The sequence below is a fragment of the Mercenaria mercenaria genome, chromosome 17 (assembly GCF_021730395.1).
Source record: "Mercenaria mercenaria strain notata chromosome 17, MADL_Memer_1, whole genome shotgun sequence".
NCBI lineage: Eukaryota > Metazoa > Mollusca > Bivalvia > Venerida > Veneridae > Mercenaria > Mercenaria mercenaria.
Genome location: NC_069377.1, coordinates 69,575,329 through 69,599,107, shown reverse-complemented (window position 1 = coordinate 69,599,107; position 23,779 = coordinate 69,575,329). Strand labels below are relative to the sequence as shown.

Here is a 23,779-nt window from a genome sequence, read left to right as displayed (position 1 = left end):
GATGGAAACATTTAGTTTTACTTTTACATATTGCCATTCTTTATGATTTCTATTAAAATTTTATTGTCCTTTATCTTCATGTAGGTAATTTAGCACACAAGTCTACAGTGTTGTCATTAGATGTAAACCCACTAAATAATCTGATAATTTCTGGGTCGACAGATGTCACTGCTAAAGTTATAAATGGAGCAACAGCTAAGGTTAGTACTCTTCTTCAGTGTGAAATAGTGCTGTTAGTGTATGGAACAGTGCTGTATGTATGTGAAGAAGTGATGTGTTAGTATATGAAATAGTGCTGCATTCGTGTGTAAAATAATGCTGTGTTAGTGTATGAAATAGTGCCGTGTTAATAGGTGAAGTAGCGCTGTGTTAGTATTGAGTCAGTATGAAGTTGTATTGTGTCAGTGTGAAGAAGCATTGTGTCTGAGTGTAGTTATATTGAGTCAGTGTGAAGTTGTATTGTGTCAGTGTGAAGTAGTATTGTGTCTGAGTGTAGTTATATTGAGTCAGTGTGAAGTAGTATTGTGTCTGAGTGTAGTTATATAGAGTCAGTGTGAAGTAGCATTGTGTCTGAGTTTAGTTATATTGAGTCAGTGTGAAGTTGTATTGTGTCAGTGTTAAGTAGTATTGTTTCTGAGTGTAGTTATATTGAGTCAATGTGAAGTAGCATTGTGTCTGAGTGTAGTTATATTGAGTCAGTGTGAAGTTGTATTGTGTCAGTGTGAAGTAGTATTGTTTCTGAGTGTAGTTATATTGAGTCAGTGTGAAGTTGTATTGTGTCTGAGTGTAGTTATATTGAGTCAGTGTGAAGTACTATTGAGTCAGTGTGAAGTTGTATTGTGTCAGTGTGAAGTAGCATTGTGTCAGTGTGAAGTAGTATTGTGTCTGAGTGTAGTTATATTGAGTCAGTGTGAAGTTGTATTGTGTCTGTGTGAAGTTGTATTATGTCAGTGTGAAGTTGTATTGAGTCAGTGTGAAGTAGTATTGTGTCAGTGTAAAGTTGTATTGAGTCAGTGTGAAGTTGTATTGTGTCCGTGTGAAGTTGTATTATGTCAGTGTGAAGTTGTATTGAGGTAGTGTGAAGTAGTATTGTGTCAGTGTGAAGTTGTATTGAGTCAGTGTAAAGTTGTATTGAGTCAGTGTGAAGTTGTATTGAGGCAGTGTGAAGTAGTATTTTGTCAGTGTGAAGTTGTATTGTGTCAGTGTGAAGTTGTATTGAGGCAGTGTGAAGTAGTATTGTGTCAGTGTGAAGTTGTATTGAGTCAGTGTTAAATTGTATTGTGTCAGTGTGAAGTTGTATTGTGTCAGTGTGAAGTTGTATTGTGTCAGTGTGAAGTTGTTTTGAGACAGTGTGAAGTAGTATTGTGTCAGTGTGAAGTAGTATTATGTCAGTGTGAAGTTGTATTGTGTCAGTGTGAAGTTGTATTGAGTCAGTGTGAAGTTGTATTGTGTCAGTGTGAAGTTGCATTGTGTCAGTGCGAACTGATATTAGGTCAGTGTGAAATGGTATTGTCTTGGTGTAATGTAGTATTGTATCATGGTGAAACAGTACTGTAATGTGCAAAGCAAAATTGTGTTGTACGAAATACAAGTAAGAAAAGGGTCTATGGCAAAGACACTTAGAAAGAACTTGTCAGTTTCAAGTAGAACTGTATAATTGTTCTATGAATAATTTTTCATTTGAATATATAAAAAAGTACACCGTTAGTGTTGAACAAAATATCAATTTTAGTATTTATGTCAACAGTTGAAATGTCCATACAGATGTTTTGATGTTTATGCATATCCTTGTATTTTAATGGCAAATGGTTACGAACGTATCACGTTAACTCTTGAACATTTAATCCTTAAGCACTACTGTGATAGTTTACTATGATTGTTTCTTTTGTAAATCAAAATAGACCTTCATCTACATGCTTTTTACCAGAGAAAATGGTAACTTCTGCAATATATATGACAAGGAAAGTTGTTGTAAAAATGTCATTGTTTTTCTGCAGGTTTTAGCAACATTTGACTGTTCATCGCCAGGTGCAGAGGAAAATTCTGTTGAGGCTGTAGGATTTTCACCCACGTAAGCTTGAGTTACATCGGCTAGTGTATTTATCATACCCTCTTTATAAAAAGCACTTTGGTTAGGGTATGATGACTTAAAGTTATAACTTTTATGAAGGATCCTATTAAGAGAAAGGCATCTGAATGTACCTTTTGGGGGACTGCGAGTAATTAAGGTCACTGCCTTCAGATTACTTGCCCCCTCACTGCTTTGTTTTCAAGACCCTGCAAGCTGTTGAGTTAGCCAATTCGATCTGTGGTTTTACCCAGGTGTCACTTTATGCCTATAATAATACTCAGAGTGGCACCTGTGGTGGTTTCACTGTTGAGCTGAAATGTTCCTGTTTTACCTAAATTGTGTCATGTGCCAAGTAAAATCCTACAAAAACTCCTGTGTATATGTTATAAAGCATAAATGTTGTTGCAGTGAGGCAGGGTAGTGAGAAACAGTGAGATAATAGACGACCCTATCTGGTTGGTTGATTTTATAGCTGAATATAGAATAAAACAGTACTCATTGAATAGTAACGATAATATGGGCAGTACCTGAAGATAATAATACAAAAGCATAGTGCTATTCATAATTTTGTTGTTTTTAGCTCACCTGTCACAAAGTGACAAGGTGAGCTTTTGTGATCGCGCGGTGTCCATCGTCCGTCCGTGCGTCCGTCCGTAAACTTTTGCTTGTGACCACTCTAGAGGTCACATTTTTCATGGGATCTTTATGAAAGTTGGTCAGAATGTTCATCTTGATGATATCTAGGTCAAGTTCGAAACTGGGTCACGTGCCGTCAAAAACTAGGTCAGTAGGTCTAAAAATAGAAAAACCTTGTGACCTCTCTAGAGGCCATAATTTTCAATGGATCTTCATGAAAATTGGTCAGAATGTTCATCTTGATGATATCTAGGTCAAGTTCGAAACTGGGTCACGTGCGGTCAAAAACTAGGTCAGTAGGTCTAAAAATAGAAAAACCTTGTGACCTCTCTAGAGGCCATATATTTCACAAGATCTTCATGAAAGTTGGTCAGAACGTTCACCTTGATGATATCTAGGTCAAGTTCGAAACTGGGTCACGTGCCTTCAAAAACTAGGTCAGTAGGTCAAATAATAGAAAAACCTTGTGACCTCTTTAAAGGCCATATTTTTCATGGGATCTGTATGAAAGTTGGTCTGAATGTTCATCTTGATGATTTCTAGAACAACAAGAACAAGAACAAAGTTTATTTTGTAAATAAAGGCCTCCGGCCCATAATACAATATTACAATAAAACAAATATAATGATATGAGTTGTGCACAGAAATGTAACTATTCATTATCCTTTAGCTTCATAATAGCGTTAACATAAAAAGCAATGTATTTAATTCTATCATCATTTAAAGATTGCATGAGATTAATAAAATGAGGGAATTCATTTCCACCAGCATACCAGGAATATATAAAAATTTGTCTTTCTTGCCTATATTTGTAACATTTAAAAAATACGTGGAATTCATCTTCTATGCATTCAATATCAAAATTAATGAAACATATCTACATATTCGATCTTCTCTTGGAATTGCAAAATGGCGACCAGTCTCAATAGCAAATTTATGGCTAGAACATCTAAATCTTGCAAGTGATTTTCTAACATAGAATGGTAAGTTCAAGCACAAATACCTTTCGGGATTTAAACAAGTTTTAAAATGTTTGTATGTATCACAACGAGTCGAGCTATGAATATTATCATGCCACATTTGATTCATACAGTCAATTAATCTTTGTTTAAAGACACAAATAAAATTGCTAACATCACCGACCTCTTGACTTAGCCATACAAAACCAAAGCCATAGCGATACAACAAATTTTTGACAGCGCTAGCCCAATTCTGTCTTCCTATTTCATCGTGCCTTTTCAACATAATATAACAATTTTTGGGATATCGTGCGTCAGACATGGCAAGTAATTTACACCAGTACTTAATACATTTTACATGATGATCAATGCACAAAGGTAATCTTCCACATTCACCAAGGGCAACACTATCATTTACGTAATTATTAACTCCCAAAAACTGCTTACAATATTGAATTTGAACCTGCTCCAATATGTGACATACTTCTGTTCCATATATTTCAGCCCCATAAGTAAGTATGGGTTTAACCATTGAATCGAACAGCTTAAAATATTCATTATGTGAGAATGCACCAAAAGATTTCTGATAAGCCTTTATAGCATAAATAGATTTTCGAGCCTGTGCAGCAAGCTTTGATTGCGCTTTAGACCAAGTTAATTTTGGCGTAAAAATCAACCCCATAAATTTATACATCGATTTAACATTCACTGGACTATTATTGTAAAACCATTTTTCATATGTTCGAAGCGGTCCTCCGTTTCTGAAAACAATTATTTCCGTTTTTTGCTGGTTTATAGTCATACCGGTGTCTTCGCAAAATTGCGCTATTGAATTTAGTTGTAACTGAAGTTCGACCGCTGTTTCTGCACAGTTCGCGACGTCGTCCGCGAAAAGTATACATATAATGATTTCTAGATCAAGTTCGAAACTGGGTCACGTGCCATCAAAAACTAGGTCAGTAGGTCTAAAAATAGAAAATCCTTGTGACCTTTCTAGAGGCCATATATTTCACAAGATCTTCATGAAAATTGGTCAGAACGTTCACCTTGATGATATCTAGGTCAGGTTCGAAACTGGGTCACGTGCCATCAAAAACTAGGTCAGTAGGTCAAATAATAGAAAAACCTTGTGACCTCTCTAAAGGCCATATTTTTCATGGGATCTGTGTGAAAGTTGGTCTGAATGGTCATCTTGATGATATCTAGGTCAAGTTCAAAACTGGGTCACGTGCGGTTAAAAACTAGGTCAGTAGATCTAAAAATAGAAAAACCTTGTGACCTCTCTAGAGGCCATATATTTCATGAAATCTTCATGAAAATTTGTCAGAATGTTCACCTTGATGATATCTAAGTCAAGTTCAAAGTGGGTCACGTGCCATCAAAAACTAGGTCAGTAGGTCAAATAATAGAGAAACCTTGTGACCTTTCTAAAGGCCATATTTTTCAATGGATCTTCATGAAAGTTGGTCTGAATGTTCATCTTGATGATATCTAGGTCAAATTCGAAACAGGGTCATGTGCGGTCAAAAACTAGGTCAGTAGGTCTAAAAATAGAAAAACCTTGTGACCTCTCTAGAGGCCATACTTATGAATGGATATTCATAAAAATTGGTCAGAATGTTCACCTTGATGATATCTAAGTCAAGTTCGAAAGTGGGTCACGTGCCTTCAAAAAGTAGGTCAGTAGGTCAAATAATGAAAAAACGTTGTGACCTCTCTAAAGGCCATATTTTTCATGGGATCTGTATGAAAGTTGGTCTGAATGTTTATCTTGATGATATCTAGGTCAAGTTTGAAACTGGGTCAACTGCGATCAAAAACTAGGTCAGTAGGTCTTGAAATAGAAAAACCTTGTGACCTCTCTAGACGCCATACCCTTGAATGGATCTTCATGAAAATTGGTCAGAATGTTCACCTTGATGATATCTAGGTCAAGTTTGAAACCGGGTCACGTGCCTTAAAAAACTAGGTCAATAGGTCAAATAATAGAAAAACCTTGTGACCTCTCTAGAGACCATATTTTTCAATGGATCTTTAATTGAATGAAAAAATAAGAAACCTATGATGTAACTTCTGATTTTTGAAACTTACAGCAAAGTGTTTAACTCTTGAGTTTTGGAATTTATAAACAGCTTGTTAATAAACCAAAACTTGTGTTTACTTTCAGGCATGCATTTGCAGCAACAGGAACAGTGGCAGGGGTTTTAAGTATATGGGACACTAACACACAGATCTGTAGACATAGATGTCCCCATGATGTAAGACTAAAAAAATAAATATTGGTGCTGTCAAGTAATTTTGGTCTTGTCAAGTTAAGTGTTGGTGCTATCAAGTTTAATATTTGTAATGTCAAATTAAATTTTGGTGCTGTCAGGTTAAATATTGGTGATGTCAAGTTAAATAAATGTGCTGTCAATTTGGATATAGGTGCTGTCAAGTTAAGTGTTGGTTGAATGAAAATTAGTGATTGCTGTCAAGTTCAGGATGTAGGGGTTAAAAACAAATCTTGAGAGTTCAAGAAATATGTTGAGTTTGAGACATTAAAGTTTCGTTATTGAAATAATGCTGAAAACTGTTACCACATCAGTTAAGTTGGAGCTGTATAACTTTCTTTCAAAAGGCAGCTCAGTGTTCTATTTATTGTTTTGCAGGCTGGTATAGTAAGCTTACAGTGGGACAAGTTATCTCCCTTAGTGTATACAAGTTGTCTAGATGGCGCTGTACGGCTATGGAATGCTAGAAATGGAGAGCTTACATCAACATGGACAGGACATAAAGATTCTATTCTTGGATTTGATATCTCAAAGTAAGAGTTCAGAGACTAGAATTCAAACTACACTGTTTCCTCAGTCTGTATTGTACCAGGTGTTAAAAGAACATAATACAACAAACAGAAACTTCTATACACCTCAACAAATTTTACAGTGAAATCTCCATACACCTCTAAAAATCAGGGATATAAATTAACACTCGCCCAGTCGCCCAGTGCGACCAGATTTGAAGCTGGTCGAGTCAATTTTCCGAAATAGTCGCCCAGCCGGCGATTGGCTTTGGATTCTCCTATAATGTCAGTATCCTGGGTTTTTCCGAGACTGTCTTATTAATATACACTACGTCACTTAAATCGACCAATCAAAATTACCGGTGTATACTAAGGCCAATCGGAATACGTGTATCATTTACTCCGTCACTAACAATGGCTGCGCCCATAGAAATACAGCACTAGAAAGTAGAGGTTTATTGAAGGTTGTTAAAGAGCTTAGAACAGCTGGTTGCGGCGACAAAAGGAAATATTATCAGGATTATTAAAAGACCTAAAGGCTAATGAGGACTTTTAATGAAAAAAATGGTCTGTTAACAGACCGCGGCTGCATAGAACACCAACCGCAACATGTAATAATTTCGTGACGGGTTGTGAGTCCTGTAAATGACAATGTAACAAAATACTAGAATTCAGATGTCCATAAGCGTGCAGCCTCAATCAAAATGCCCATAAACAACCCAAATCCTCTAGTGCTGCAAAAATCATTCAAACTTTAAGTGCGTCTCTGTGTTTGAGAGGCTGTGTCCAATATTTAGAACATGTCATGCACTGGTTGATTACAACTTTCAGGACTTTTCAGTGTGAGTTTAATGAGTGTTCTGTAATTATATTTAAGAATTGATGTATTTTGGCAGGAAGCAAATTACAAGACTTATGATCAAGTATGTCAATCTAAACCACTGTTAGTATATTTTTCCGCTAATATTAGCTGGGCCCCTAACTTTTAGGCTGGGCCCCTAGAATTTGCCTGTAAGGAGCCCAGTTGGCTAATAGGGTCTGAGTGTTAATTTATATCCCTGCAAATGTTATCTCTACAGATGTTACAGTGTAACTTCCCAGGGTTTTTTCTAGCTAATTTGGGAACATAGCCTATACCCCCAAAATTGGGAATTTCGACGCGTAAATGTTTCAAATTGGGAAATATTTAGTCCCATAGGATATAGTAAAGATGTGTTTAAGCACTTTCTCATACACTTGTTTCACATTGTACAACCACTTTTAACATACTTCCATTACAAAATTGTCCATAATTTGGTCAATGTGCAATTTTGATGAAATCTTTTTCAGAATGTAGATTGGGAATTTTTGCACTCATTTTGGGAAAAAAACGTACATACTTTTTGGCATTGGGAATATAGCCGAATTTAACGGCTATAAAAATGGCCGGAAAAAAACCCTGCTTCCATACATCTCTACACATGTTACAGCGTAATCTCTACAAATGTTACAGTGTAATCTCCATACATCTCTGCAAATGTTACAGTGTAACTTCCATATATCTCTACAAATGTTACGGTGTAATCTCCATACATCTCTTCAAATGTTGCTATGTAACTTCTGTACATCTCTACAAATGTCACAGTGTAACCTCCATACATCTCTACAAATGTTACAGTGTAATCTTCATACATCTCTACAAATGTCACAGTGTAACCTCCATACATCTCTACAAATGTCACAGTGTAATCTCCATTCTACAAATGTCACAGTGTAATCTCCATACATCTCTACAAATGTCACAGTGTAACCTTCCTACATCTCTACAAATGTTACAGTGTAATCTGCATACATCTCTACAAATGTCACAGTGTAATCTCCATTCTACAAATATCAGTGTAATCTCCATACATCTCTACAAATGTCACAGTGTAACCTTCCTACATCTCTGCAAATGTTACAGTGTAACTTCCATATATCTCTACAAATGTTACGGTGTAATCTCCATACATCTCTTCAAATGTTGCAATGTAACTTCTGTACATCTCTACAAATGTCACAGTGTAACCTCCATACATCTCTACAAATGTTACAGTGTAATCTGCATACATCTCTACAAATGTTACAGTGTAATCTGCATACATCTCTACAGATGTTACAGTGTAATCTGCATACATCTCTTCAAATATCACAGTGTAATCTCCATACATCTCTACAAATGTCACAATGTAAGCTCCATACATCTCTACAAATGTAACAGTGTAATCTCCATACATCTCTACAGATGTCACAGTGTAATCTCCATACATCTCTACAGATGTCACAGTGTAATCTCCATACATCTCTACAAATGTAACAGTGTAAGCTCCATACATCTCTACAAATGTTACAGTGTAATCTGCATACATCTCTTCAAATGTCACAGTGTAATCTCCATACATCTCTACAAATGTCACAATGTAACCTCCATACATCTCTACAAATGTTACAGTGTAATCTGCATACATCTCTTCAAATATCACAGTGTAATCTCCATACATCTCTACAAATGTCACAATGTAAGCTCCATACATCTCTACAAATGTAACAGTGTAATCTCCATACATCTCTACAGATGTCACAGTGTAATCTCCATACATCTCTACAAATGTCACAGTGTAACCTCCATACATCTCTACAAATGTTACAGTGTAATCCCCATACATCTCTTCAAATGTTACAATATAACTTCCATATATCTCTACAAATGTCACAGTATAACCTTCATACATCTCTTCAAATGTTACAATGTAACTTCCATAATTATATCTCTACAACTGTTACAGTATAACTTGCATACATCTCTTCAAATGTTACAATGTCCATTTGTGTGGGGCAAATGGGTCTTTACAAAGGGACCCTGTGGCCAAATGGTTAAAGTTGTTAACACTGGACCATTTGGTATTTTTCTCTGGGTTTGAGCACTGCTCAGTTGTCATTTGAGGGAGCAGTCCTGCTGGATTATATAAGGTTGGTGGTTCTACCATGTTACATACAAGAAATTAAAATCATCTGACAGGTGAAAAAGTAATGAACATAATATGTCTGCTTTTCAGGGATGGTAACTGGTTGGTGACAGTTTCAGAAGATAAGACAGCAAGAGTGTTCTCCCTTAGTTCTCCGGACAGATGACTTGAATGTACATCTACAATAAAAACTTAAGCAAATGTGATATAATATGAAATATGGATTATGCAAATTGCAATATGTAAAACCGAAATAGTTTTAAGTTGTCAAAGGAATTGATTTGGATAGAGTATTTTTCATGTCACTTTTATGATAATGACCTTGTTTGCATTATTTTGTGCGAGTCAGTCACTCTGTCAGTATCAGCGAGTTTTGGAGAAAATAAACAGAGAAAATAAGCAGTAATGAATATTATCCAACCAACAGTAGTTTATTATACTAAAGAAGTTTATAGTGTTAAAGTATGAATGTGTCTCTGCACTGTCAGTTATCCCATAGAAAATCTGTAGTGATTTTTTCACTGTACTAACTAAGCAATAACATATTTTTTAGCTCACCTGTCACAAAATGACAAGGTGAGCTTTTGTGAATGCGCAGTGTCCGTCGTCCGTCTGTGTGTGCGTCCGTAAACTTTTGCTTGTGACCACTCTAGAGGTCACATTTTTCATGGGATCTTTATGAAAGTTGGTCAGAATGTTCATCTTGATGATATCTAGGTCAAGTTCGAAACTGGGTCACATGCCATCAAAAACTAGGTCAGTAGGTCAAATACTAGAAAAACCTTGTGACCTCTCTAAAGGCCGTATTTTTCATGGGATCTATATGAAAGTTGGTCTGAATGTTCATCTTGATGATATCTAGGTCAAGTTCGAACAAGGGTCATGTGCGGTCAAAAACTAGGTCAGTAAGTCTAAAAATAGAAAAACCTTGTGACCTCTCTAGAGGCCATATTTTTCAATGGATCTTCATGAAAATTGATCTGAATGTTCACCTTGATGATATCTAGGTCAGTTTCGAAACTGGGTCACGTGCGGTCAAAAACTAGGCCAGTAGGTATAAAAATAGAAAAACCTTGTGACCTCTCTAGAGGCCATATTTTTCATGAGATGTTCATGAAAATTAGTGAGAATGTTCACCTTGATGATATCTAGGTAAAGTTCAAAACACCTTCGAAAACTAGGTCAGTAGGTCAAATAATAGAAAAACCTTGTGACCTCTCTAGAGACCATATTTTTCAATGGATCTTCATGAAAATTGGTCAGAATTTTTATCTTGATAATATCTAGGTCAAGTTCAAAACTGGGTCACATGAGCTCAAAGACTAGGTCACTATATCAAATAATAGAAAAAACGACATACTCAAAACTGGGTCATGTGGGAAGAGGTGAGCGGTCCAGGACCATCATGGTCCTCTTGTTATTTAATGTTATAGCTTTGAATTGCACAGGGCACTCAACACTGTGGTAAGTAAAACCTGAAAACTGAATCATTTGTTTGAAGCCCACTACATTATACATGACAAGTACATGGAAATGACTTCGGTTTTTAGCTCGACTATTCAAAGAATAGTCTAGCTATTCTACTCACCCAGGCGTCATCATCACACCTTTGTTAAAGATTTGCATGCAAGTACATATGGCTATCATTTAAAGGCGTATAGCTTTGAAACTTATTTTTTCTTTTACTAAGTCAGTTACCAACCTCACTAGATCAAGTCCTATAACTCTGACATGTATTTTGGCCAAAATATGCTCCCTTTTGGACTTAAAAAATCCAGGTTAAAGTTTTGCGTGCAAGTTACTACATGTATCTCCAGAACTAATGCAGATATTGAATTGAAACTTCACATGTGTCTTCGGGGTTATAAAACTAGGTTACTATCTCCAAAACTAGTGCAGATACCGGATTGAAACTCTATAGATATTTTAACATTTAGGGTAATATTCCTGCTTCTGGGACATCAATTTGAATAGTCGAGCACTGGCTGTCTTACAGACAGCTCTTGTTATGGTTTATCTTTGCACCAGACTTGGGTCATTGGACAATGATGCATTGTGGGAAAATGCTTCCTTAACCCAAGAAATAGTTGTAAGGAAGCTTCCTCCCCCACAATTACACACATTACGACCAGACAGCTTTTGGTCAGTCTCTAAGCTGATTTTGACAGGAGAGATTTTCCAGACTAAAATCTTCTCATCCAAAAACTTTTATGTTATTCATGAAGAACATTCTTTTCCTGTTTAAAGAAACATAATTAAATGTTAATTTCCACAGAGCTGAAGTATTGTTAAAAGCTAAATGAATAAGCCCAACCTACAACACCTGGAGGTATGCTGAACAATGAAAGATGAATTGCTTTGTATATAAATAAAACTTTCAAAATAAGTGCTCAGCTTGAATAAAAAAATAAATAAGAATCTCAGCTCATACTGTTGTTTGTTTCTGCTTGTCAAGGCCCTGAGTTTATAAAGCTGAAAATTGTAACCCTGTCTTAGAATGCTGCCATGTCATTGGTCAATTTCAAAATTGAACTAAAGTTTTAAGGATTGTCTCTGAACTCAGTTTTACAACCCTAGACACAATATTTTACCTTGAATTTGAATCTGTTATATACTTATAATAGTAATTCTGATAACGTTTCCTTTATTATACCCCCACAAACGACGTTTCAGAGGGTATATAGGAGTGAGCTTGTCTGCCAGTCCGTTGGTTTTCATGGTTTCTGGATGATAACTCATGAAAGACTTGACAGATTTAAATAATTTTTGGTACAGAGGTGTAACATCATAAAATATAGGTAAAGTTTGATTTTGAGATCAAAGGTCAAGGTCACGATGACCCGTAACAGTTAAATGGTTTCCGAATGATAACTTGAGAATGCTTGGGCCTGGGATCATAAATTTTGGTACACAGGTGTAACATCATAACATACAGGTCGTTCAACTTCGAGGTCAGTAGGTCAAAGATCAGTTTATATTAGTTGATATGTATTATGTATAATACATGATGCTAGAATACATAAATGTATCTCTCTGCTAATGTGTCTGAGTCATATTTAAAATAACAATAATGGGTCTTTGCAAAAACCAAATGGTTTCATTTGAATATAGCCTGTTGCTGTAGTGTGGAAGAGATGTATTGATTTAGTGCCATTTGTCTGTCTGTTCGACCATCAGTCACAAAGTTTGTCCATGCAACTCCTCCAACACCACTGGATGGATTTACACCAAACTTCACAAGAGTGATCATTGCCAAGCCTAGTTATGCATATGTTCGGCATTGTCTGGTTGGGTGATTTTTAGGCCCTTGATTCGTCAAATTTTATGTTTTGGTCTCTTCTCTTATATTATTGGGCAGATTTCCACCAAACCTTACAGGAGTGATCAGTGCCAAGTCTCATTGTGGATATTTTCAGCCATTTCCATTCTATGATTTGCAGCGGAGTTATGGTCCTTGATTCATCAAATTTTATGATGTTTTAGCCGCTACTCTTATATGATATGGTGGATTTCCACCAAACCTTACAGGGATGATCAGTGCCAAGACTTATTGTGCATATGTTCTGGTTCAGTGATTTTTAATCCTCCGCCACATGTGGTTGGGGGTTATAGGAATGGTCTCCATCCGTTTGTAACAATTGTTTCCACTCCATATAACTTAAACTCCTTGAAGGATTTTCTTGTTCAAATGATCACCTCATCAAGACTATGTGCAGAACAAATGAGTCAGCTATGTTAGGTCAAGGTCACAACTCGAGGTCAAAGGTTTGAACCTTCTATTTTGTGTCTGCTTTATCTCCTAAACCCCTTGAAGGATTTTCTTGAAACCTTGGTCATATGATCACTTCATCAAGACAACGTGCAGAACTCGAGTCAGCCATGTCGACTCGAGGTCAAGGTCACAACTCTAGGTCAAAGGTTTGAGCCTTCCATTTTTGTCGAGCCTGCTTGCGGTGAGCTAGATATAGTCACTTTTGGCAGGTTGGTGTAAGAGCATTCGTGCGTGTGTCCGTGCGTGCGTCCTCAGATATTGTCCGGACCATAACTTTGACCTGCATGGACCAATCTTGTTTATATTTGGCATGAATGTTAACCTCCATGAGAAGGAGTGTCTTGCGCAAACCCCATGTTCCTATCTCAAAGGTCAAGGTCACAGTTGGAGGTCAAAGGTCAAATTGAAGTTTGTCTGGAGCATCTCTTCTTCATGCATGGTGGGATTTTAATGTAACTTGGCATGCAGAATGTATTTCTAGTAATAAGTATGTCCGCTCTGTATCTCCTAAATCCCCATAAAGGATTTTCATGAAACTTTGGTCAAATGACCACCTTATCAAGATGATTTGCAGAACTTATGTCAGCTATGTTGGCTCAAGGTCAAGATCACAACTCGAGGTCAAAAGTTTGAGCCTTTCATTTTATGTCCCCTATGTATTTCCTAAACTCCTGAAAGGATTTTCATGAAACTTTGGTCAAATGATCACCTCATCAAGACGATATGCAGAACTCATGAGTCAGCCATGTTGGCTCTAGGTCAAGGTCATAACTCAAGGTGGAAGGTTTGAGCCTTCCATTTTGTGTCCGCTCTGTATCTCCTAAACCCCTTGAAGGATTTTAATATGACTTGGCTGTAACATTCCCCTTATCAAGACGATGTGCAGAACTCAAAATTCATCCATGCCAGCTCAAGGTCAAGGTCACAGCTCAACTGTTTTAGCCTTCAATCTCCTATTCCCTCCTTTTCTGCTAAACCACTTGAAGGATTTTCTTTAAATTTTGGACAAGTGTTCACCTTATGAGATTGTTTGCAAAACCCATGAGTCAGCCATGCAGGCTCAAGGTCAAGGTCACTATAAAATGTACTTAACCGCGTCATTGCTTCCTTTTCACTATCCATAACAGCAGTGGAGGATATAGCTGTCTTGTCAGACTGCCTTGACAGGGGAGTTATGGCCCTTGTCAAATTTTATGATATTCTAGCAATTTCTTTTTTGCCATAGGGCAGATTTTCACCGAACCGTACAGAAGTTATCAATGCTAAGCCTAGTTATACATATGATTGGCGTGATCTAGTTCAGTTACTTTCAGCAAAGTTATGGCTCCTGGTTTTTGTCATATTTTACAGCGTTTACTCTACTTCAACTTGCTGTATACAATTAGGCTGAATTTCATCAAATCTCACAAGTGATTACTGATTAGTGTGAAGTGTAGTTGTGCATATTATTGTCATGTTCTGATTAATGATTATCAGAGTTATAACCCTTAATTTGTGGCATTTTCCAATTTCTGAGTTGTAAGGTTAGTTATACTAATTTGTTTTAGCTCGACTGTGATGAAAGCTTAAGCTTATTGTAACCACTCACGAGTCCGCTTCCTGGAAAAACCAGTACTGGTGTCGTATGAGAAGTTATGGTCGTGATCCCAGTTAGGCTGGAACCCATGACCCCAGGATTGAGCAGCCAACACCTTATCCAGTAGACCACCACTCCTAATTTGTGTGGTAAGTGGTGGGAGACGTATGTTTTTTGTTGAAAACAGTGGCAAGTTACGTCTGAAATCATGTCCTTTATTTTATTACATATTCGATAAGCAATCAAATAATTTATTCTGTAAAGAGATGGATCCCTTTTACGTTCCATTAGTGATCTATTGTGCACTCCGTTAGCGGTCTATTATGCACTCCGCTAGCGGTCTGTTATTCTCTCCGTTAGCGATCTATTATCCGCTCCATTAGCGATCTATTATTCACTCCATTAGCATCCGTTAGCGATCTATTATGCTTTCTGTTAGTGATCTATTATACACTCTGTTAGCAATCTATCATGCACTCCATTAGTGATATATTATGCTCTCTGTTAGTGATCTATTATGCACTCCATTAGCGATATTTTTATACCCCCACCAAACATGTTTGGGGGTGTGGGGGCTATATAGGAGTCAGTTTTGTCACGTCTCGTAGCATCCCGAAATCTATATCTCAGTTATTACTAAATGGAAAATCAAACTTAAAATAAATGTTCCACCTTATCACCCACATCATGTGACACAAGGTGCATAACTCTGACCCCAATTTTTCATGAATTATGCCACCTTTTACTTAGAATTTAAGGTTAATTCTGATGCATTTTCACTATATCCCAAGTTATTACAAAATGGATTTGATTCAACATGACACGTTATTATGCCCCCGAAGGGAGGCATATAGTTTTTGAACCGTCTGTCGGTCTGTCAGTCTGTCCGCAATTTTCGTGTCAGGTCCATATCTTTGTCATCGATGGATGGATTTTCAAATAACTTGGCATGAATGTGTACCACAGTAAGACGACGTGTCACGCGCAAGACCCAGGTCTGTAGCTCAAAGGTCAAGGTCACACTTAGACGTTAAAGGTCATTTTTCATGATAGTGCATTCGTGTCCGGTCCATATCTTTGTCATCGATGGATGGATTTTCAAATAACTTGGCATGAATGTGTACCACAGTAAGACGACATGTCGCACACATGACCCAGGTCCGTAGCTCAAAGGTCAAGGTCACACTTAGACATTAAAGGTCATTTTTCATGATAGTGCATTCGTGTCCGGTCCATATCTTTGTCATCGATGGATGGATTTTCAAATAACTTGGCATGAATGTGTACCACAGTAAGACAACGTGTCACGCGCAAGACCCCGGTCCTTAGCTCAAAGGTCAAGGTCACACTTAGACGTTAAAGGTCATATTTCATGATAGTGCATTGATGGGCGTGTCCGGTCCATATCTTTGTCATTCATGCATGGATTTTAAAATTATTGGGCATGAATGTGTACCACAGTAAGACGACGTGTCGCGCGCAAGACCCAGGTCCGTAGGTCAAAGGTCCTAAACTCTAACATCGGCCATAACTATTCATTCAAAGTGCCATCGGGGGCATGTGTCATCCTATGGAGACAGCTCTTGTTACTAAATGGATTTGATTCAAACTTAAAATAGAGGTTCCAACTTATCACCCACATCATGTGACACAAGGTGCTGACTCTGACACCAATTTTTCATGAATTATGCCCCCATTTACTTAGAATTTAAGGTTAATTTTGATGCATTTTCACTATGTCATTCTGATTGGCTTAGAGCTAAAAGGGAAGTTACCTTTTTTTAACTTTTGTACTTAGTCACTGCCCCTTAAATTCCAAGAATTTCCTTACAGAAGAAAAAGGCCTGCTGCGTACTCTTGCTGTGTACATACGGCGTATATGATGCGTACATGATGTGTACTGAAATCAAGGGCTTTAAACAGTACGCAGGATATACACCGCACATACACCGATAGTACGTTTGTAGTACACTTTTGACATGCAAATGAGCTCTGCCGCGTACTACTTGCTGCGTACATGCTGTGGACTACATAGTACACAGGATGTACGCTGGAGGAATTTAGTATGCGGGAAATAGTACGCAGCATGTACGTGGCACATACACTTTTCACATGCAAATGAGCCTGCGAAGTACTACCCCCGCGGCGTACATGCTGTGTATTCCTGTGGCGTACATGCTGTGTACTCCTGCTGCATACATGCTGTGTACTCTTGTGGCAAAACTGCTGTGATAATGTAAATTCCTTACCCCACCAACTTTCATATGCAAATGCTGATCATTTGGACAGAAAAAAACAGAAAAAAGATAAGTGACATGCATCAATAAGTATTTACCCTTACCAAAAAAATGTAGATTGATGTTATCAAATAAATTAGTATACTTTTCTTCATCCACTTTTCAACGAAATAAATCAATTTTTGTAGCATGTAATTTTGTAAACATTTGAAGAAAATGGCGTAGCTGCATCAAGGGGAAACAACTTTAATGCAACTAAATATAAGTGTTATGATTTATTATAGACGATGTGTGCGTAGTATGTATTTATTTTGATTAAAATCCATCTGAGAACAATCTAGGACTGGAATTATATAAGCATTTATACACTTTTACGTCCGTAAAAAGTAGCGCACCGAAAAATTTTGGGTTGATTTTTTCCAATGGGGCGAGCGCAATTAGCCAAAAACGTTCTGAAAATATACGAGCGGCAAATCCGATGAACAACTTTTTAATTTGGTGAGGCCTTCATGAGCATTAAAGCCTTTATAAAACATGATAGAATGGTGTTTTGCTTAAGAGTATTCAAATAACAGTGAGAGCTATTAATTCTTCTCATTCGGGCGCTGTTGAGGCATTATCTTGGTAATTATTTCATGTATTACAAAATGTAATGCAACAAAGTTCAAATAAGGCTTTTCGATTATCCAAGTTAGAAAGCTCCAGGATTAATTCAAAATGAAAACGAATATATTTTTACACTGCATGCAAGGTGCAGCTCAGAAATCACTAAGGTGTAAGCTTCACAAATGAACATTGCAAATAGATTGGCAAATTTTCATTGTTCAGAATACCGGTAATCTGAACTATTCTATGCTATTAAAATAAAAGTTACTCGGAAATCAAGTTCTTGCTTCCAAAAAAAAAAAAAATGTACAAATCCTTCAAGCATGAAGTGTACTTCAGACTTTTACCTAAAAAATTCAAAGTATAAACACTAAAAGAAAATGAACAAGTCCCTCCCGCGTATATGAAGTTTACTTCAGACTTTAACTTATAAAAAAGAAAAAACTAAGTATAAATGCCAAAAGAAATTGTACAAGTCTTTCCCGCGTATATGAAGTGTACTGCACAAATTTCAAAGTATCTGCGGTGTACATGCAGAGTACTATTTTATTGTACAAGTCCCTCCTGCGTACATGCAGTGTACTCCTTAAATTTTCAGAGTCTGTGCTGCGTACTTGAAGTGTACTAGTCACCTCCTGCATACATGCTGTGTACTCCTCGAAATAGTATGTGGCATGCGGTGTATGTAAAATGTACTCCTCTGGCGTACTACAGTGTTCGCGGCATATACACAGCAAATACGCAGCATGTACGCCACAGAGGCTTGCTTCTGTAAGGGTTAGTCTGTTTTTAAAAATTCTATTTTTAGATTTTGGGTTTTTCCAAATTTAAGGCATCATAGCGTGTGCAGCGTTCTTTTTTCATCCGGGTATTTTTACCCGGTGCTGATGTTAATTTTCCCTCTTGTCAATTTTCAACATTTTTAGGTATCAAAACCCAACATATTTTTGGCCCTTTTTGAGGTTATAATACACTAAATAGTTGTTCTTTATTCTATATAAAATTGACCTATTTCCAATGACTGCAGCACACATCAGGACCCATTTTAAATGTCTGTAACTTACATTTTCTTGAAGAATATTGTCAGTGCTTTATAGGCCTAACTAAACTAAAGGAACCAGCGTGGGAGCCATCTGGTCTATTCGCGTAATGGCTGCCAGGTATTTGAACACTAATTTTTCACTTGGCATGGCAACAGAGGTCTAAATTGAAGCTAGTTTCTGTTTAAATTTCATTATGGATGTATTTTTAGCTCACCTGTCACATAGTGACAAGGTGAGCTTTTGTGATCACGCAGCGTCTGTCGTCCGTCCGTGCGTGCGTGCGTCCGTAAACTTTTGCTTGTGACCACTCTAGAGGTCACATTTTTTGTGGGATCTTTATGAAAGTTGGTCAGAATGTTCATCTTGATGATATCAAGGTCAAGTTCGAAACTGGGTCACGTGCCGTCAAAAACTAGGTCAGTAGGTCTAAAAATAGAAAAACCTTGTGACCTCTCTAGAGGCCATGTATTTTACAAGATCTTCATGATAATTGGTCAGAAAGTTCACCTTGTTGATATCTAGGTCAAGTTCGAAACTGGGTCACGTGCCATCAAAAACTAGGTCAGTAGGTCAAATAATAGAAAAACCTTGTGACCTCTCTAAAGGCCATATTTTTCATGGGATCTGTATGAAAGTTGGTCTGAATGTTCATCTTGATGATATCTAGGTCAAGTTTGAAACTGGGTCACGTGCGGTCAAAAACTAGGTCAGTAAGTCTAAAAATAGAAAAACCTTGTGACCTCTCTAGAGGCCATATATTTCATGAGATCTTCATGAAAATTGGTCAGAATGTTCACCTTGATGATATCTAGGTCAAGTTCGAAAGTGGGTCACGTGCCTTCAAAAACCACGTCAGTAGGTCAAATAATAGAAAAACCTTGTGACCTCTCTAGAGGCCTTATTTTTCATGGGATCTGTATGAAAGGTGGTCTGAATGTTCATCTTGATGATGTCTAGGTCAAGTTCTAAAGTGGGTCACATGCCATCAAAAACTAGGTCAGTAGGTCAAATAATAGAAAAACCTTGTGACCTCTCTAAAGGCCATATTTTTCATGGGATCTGTATGAAAGTTGGTCTGAATGTTCATCTTGATGATATCTAGGTCAAGTTCGAAAGTGGGTCATGTGCTATCAAAAAAAAGGTCAGTAGGTCAAATAATAAAAAACGTTGTGACCACTCTAGAGGCCATATTTTTCATGGGATCTGTATGAAAGTTGGTCTGAATGTTTATCTTGATGATATACAGGTCAAGTTTGAAACTGGGTCAACTGCGATCAAAAACTAGGTCAGTAGGTCTTGAAATAGAAAAACCTTGTGACCTCTCTAGAGGCCATACCTTTGAATGGATCTTCATGAAAATTGGTCAGAATGTTCACCTTGATGATATCTAGGTCAAGTTTGAAACTGGGTTATGTGCCCTAAAAAACTAGGTCAGTAGGTCAAATAATAAAAAACCATGTGACCTCTCTACAGGCCATACTTTTCATGGGATCTGTATGAAAGTTGGTCTGAATGTTCATCTTGATGATATCTAGATCAGTTTTGAAACTGGGTCAACTGCGGTCAAAAACTAGGTCAGTAGGTCTGAAATTATTAAAATATTTTGACCTCTCTAGAGGCCATATTTTTCAATGGATCTTCATGAAAATTGATCTGAATGTTCACCTTGATGATATCTAAATCAGTTTCGAAACTGGTTCATGTGCGGTCAAAAACTAGGCCAGTAGGTATAAAAATAGAAAAACCTTGTGACCTCTCTAGAGGCCATATTTTTCATGAGATCTTCATGAAAATTAGTGAGAATGTTCACCTTGATAATATCTAGGTAAAGTTCAAAACAGGGTCATGTACCTTCGAAAACTAGGACAATAGGTCAAATAATAGAAAAACCTTGTGACCTCTCTAGAGACCATATTTTTCAATGGATCTTCATGAAAATTGGTCAGAATTTTTATCTTGATAATATTTAGGTCAAGTTCAAAACTGGGTCACATGAGCTCAAAAACTAGGTCACTATGTAAAATAATAGAAAAAACGATGTCATACTCAAAACTGGGTCATGTGGGAAGAGGTGAGCGATTCAGGGCCATCATGGTCCTCTTGTTGACATTTTGGTAGGAAAAATGGGAGAGCAGCTAGGTTGTATTTGGTGAAGTCAAGCTCAATTTTAGTATGAGTAGTACTTCCAGGTGTCAGTTTACAGCAAATGTGACCAGAGAAATCTCTCTTAGAAGATACATGACCCCTACTTTTCTCTTCATTTTATATCAGTTTTATCATAACTCTTTAAAATGAGGTAAGGATTTGTTCTCTGAAATGGGTCTAGCTATGTTTGGTAGCTCTTTAAAAAAGGTCAGTTTTATATTGAATATATAGGGAAAACTATTTAGCTTATAGTGACCTAAATAAAAATCAAAAGAAAAGTGGGGGTCATGTTCGATGCAAGAAAAATATTTTCAGTCAAACACACAAACTGCAAAATCAGCTAAAAAATGAGACCCAAAATTATAGTGGTGGTGTATGATCTAAGTTTTCATGAAAAATTCTGTCATGTTGTTATTTCATTATGAAAAAGCTACCTACATGTCAAGTATAGATCTGTCATGTCATTTTAGCAAAAAAATTGCAAAGAAAATAAGGAAAATAGCTCTTAGAGCAAAAAAAAATTAAGGACTATTTGTATCCGCCATTATGCGACTACCATTTTTTTCACACCATTTTTCTATTTAGTGTCTGTATGCCTATAAGAAAAACTTTTTTCTCTGACACTGTGCCAGTTTCATTTGAAATGTAGAAGAAACCTACATGCATGAAAAAATACAAGGTTTTAGCTTAATATCAACAGTTTAAGGTTTTATGGCATTTTCAGTAACGTAAGACACCGCATCAGATGTTGTCAAAAATAGCTGTCGCGACACAATTTTCATGCATTTACCCTAAATATAGCCTTGTTTTGCCCTGTTTTGTCATTTTCTACTCTGATCTGCATACAAATTACACATTTAAAGTGTTAAATATGTTCACTTTTACCTCTAATAGCCAGAATTCAGCAACCAGTAGGCTATGAATATGCAATTTTTGAAAAAAATACACTCAAAACAGTGAAAATGTGATATTTTTGGGTTTTATCCGCATTTACAACGAAATTGCAATAAATTTGTCATTTTCTATCAAATCTTAATCAAAGTAGCCCATTTTCACCCTTACCTGGCCAGATTTTAATTTTTACCAATGTCATCTTATAGGTTATAACACACTAAATAGCTGTTCTTCTTTATTCTATATAAAATTGACCTATTTCCAATAACCGCAGCACACATCAGGACCCATTTTAAATGTCTGTAACTTACATTTTCTTGAAGAATATTGTCAGTGCTAAATAAAAATCAAAAGAAAAGTGGGGGTCATGTTCGATGCAAGAAAAATATTTTCAGTCAAACACACAAACTGCAAAATCAGCTAAAAAATGAGACCCAAAATTATAGTGGTGGTTTTCATGAAAAATTCTGTCATGTTATTTCATTATGAAAATGCTACCTACATGTCAAGCATAGATCTGTCATGTGATTTTAGCAAAAAAAAAATGCAAAGAAAATAAGGGAAATAGCTCTACAGAGCAAAAAAAACAGAGGACTATTTGTATCCGCCATTATGCGACTACCATTTTTTTTCGTGCCATTTTTCTATTTAGTGTCTGTATGCCTTGACCCTAATTTTTTATATATATTGTATAGTGTCATTTGACCTTATATATCAAAGGGATTTTTCATTGTACATGCACAACTTTTTTTTAGGGGAATTTCAATATTTTAGGTTTTTTCTAACTTTTTTATTATTAGTCCTATGTAAAAAGTAAATACATTTTTCTGTGGTAACATATGTCGGTAAGACACTTTTTTGTATTCATTTTTAGTGTATCTCTAATATTATGTTTAGTCTCTCTCTGTTAGCGATCTGTTATGCACTCTTTCAGTAATCTTTTAATGTACTCTGTTAGTGATCTTTTTATGCACTCTGTAACTGATCTGTTATGCACTCTGTTAGTAATCTGTTATGCTCTCTGTTAGTGATCTATTATGCACTTCGTTAGTGATCTTTTTATGCACTCTGTAAGTGATCTGTTATGCATTCTGTTAGTGATCTTTTTATGCACTCCGTAAGTGATCTGTTATGCACTCTGTTAGTGATCTTTTTATGCACTTCATAATTGATGTGTTATGCACTTGGTTAGTGATCTTTTTATGCACTCTGCGTAAGTGATCTGTTATGCACTCCGTTAGTGATCTTTTTATGCACTCCGTAAGTGATCTGTTATGCAATGCGTTAGTGATCTTTTTATGCACTCCGTTAGTGATCTTTTTATGCACTCCATAAGTGATCTGTTATGCACTCTGTTAGTGATCTGTTATGCACTCCATAAAGGATCTGTTATGCACTCTGTTAGTGATCTTTATGCACTCCATAAGTGTTCTGTTATGCACTCCGCTAGTGATCTTTTTATGCACTCCATAAGTGATCTATTATGTACTCTGTTATATTAAGCAATCTTTTAGCGAAATATTATGCACTACATTAGCGTGTTGTTAAACGACACAATAATGTTTATCAGCATTGCATTTAATAGCTCGTTTGCATGTGATGTTGGAACATGGTTTTGGTGGTGTTTATTGGACTATCGACATGCTTGTGGAACATATTTTGGTGGTGTTTATTGGACTAACAACATGCTTGTGGAACATGGTTTTGGTGGTGTTTATTGGACTAACAACATGCTTGTGGAACATGCTTTTGGTGGTGTTTATTGGACTAACAACATGCTTGTGGAACATATTTTGGTGGTGTTTATTGGACTAACAACACGCTTGTGGAACATGCTTTTGGTGGTGTTTATAGGTCTTATTTTTGTTTATGTTGGTTTGTCTGACGGTCAGTCAACAATTTGTCTTCTGATCATATACTAGAGAACACTGGCCTACAGTTGTCATATTTCATAGGATGACTGCCGCCTTACTATTTATTGGGTCAGTAGGTCACAGTAGAGTTACGGGGTAGATGGTCAAGGTCAATGCCCCCAAACATCCCCGCAAAAAATCGCATGCTATTTATGAAATTT

The 23,779-nt window shown here is 36.7% G+C and overlaps 1 protein-coding gene across 2 annotated transcripts in view; it reads left to right on the top strand.

Annotated features, from left to right (window-relative positions):
- The window catches only part of LOC123537057 (angio-associated migratory cell protein-like), a 60,987-nt gene extending 49,127 nt beyond the window's left edge, over nucleotides 1-11,860 (top strand). For both annotated transcript variants that reach the window (XM_053528549.1, XM_053528548.1), the window contains 5 exons: nucleotides 85-200; nucleotides 1,998-2,071; nucleotides 5,834-5,924; nucleotides 6,318-6,472; nucleotides 9,523-11,860. In XM_053528549.1, the coding sequence (XP_053384524.1) occupies nucleotides 85-200; nucleotides 1,998-2,071; nucleotides 5,834-5,924; nucleotides 6,318-6,472; nucleotides 9,523-9,598 (512 nt within the window). In that variant the 3' untranslated portion in view covers nucleotides 9,599-11,860. The remainder of the gene's footprint in view (nucleotides 1-84; nucleotides 201-1,997; nucleotides 2,072-5,833; nucleotides 5,925-6,317; nucleotides 6,473-9,522) is intronic.
- The last annotated feature ends 11,919 nt before the right edge of the window (nucleotides 11,861-23,779 follow it).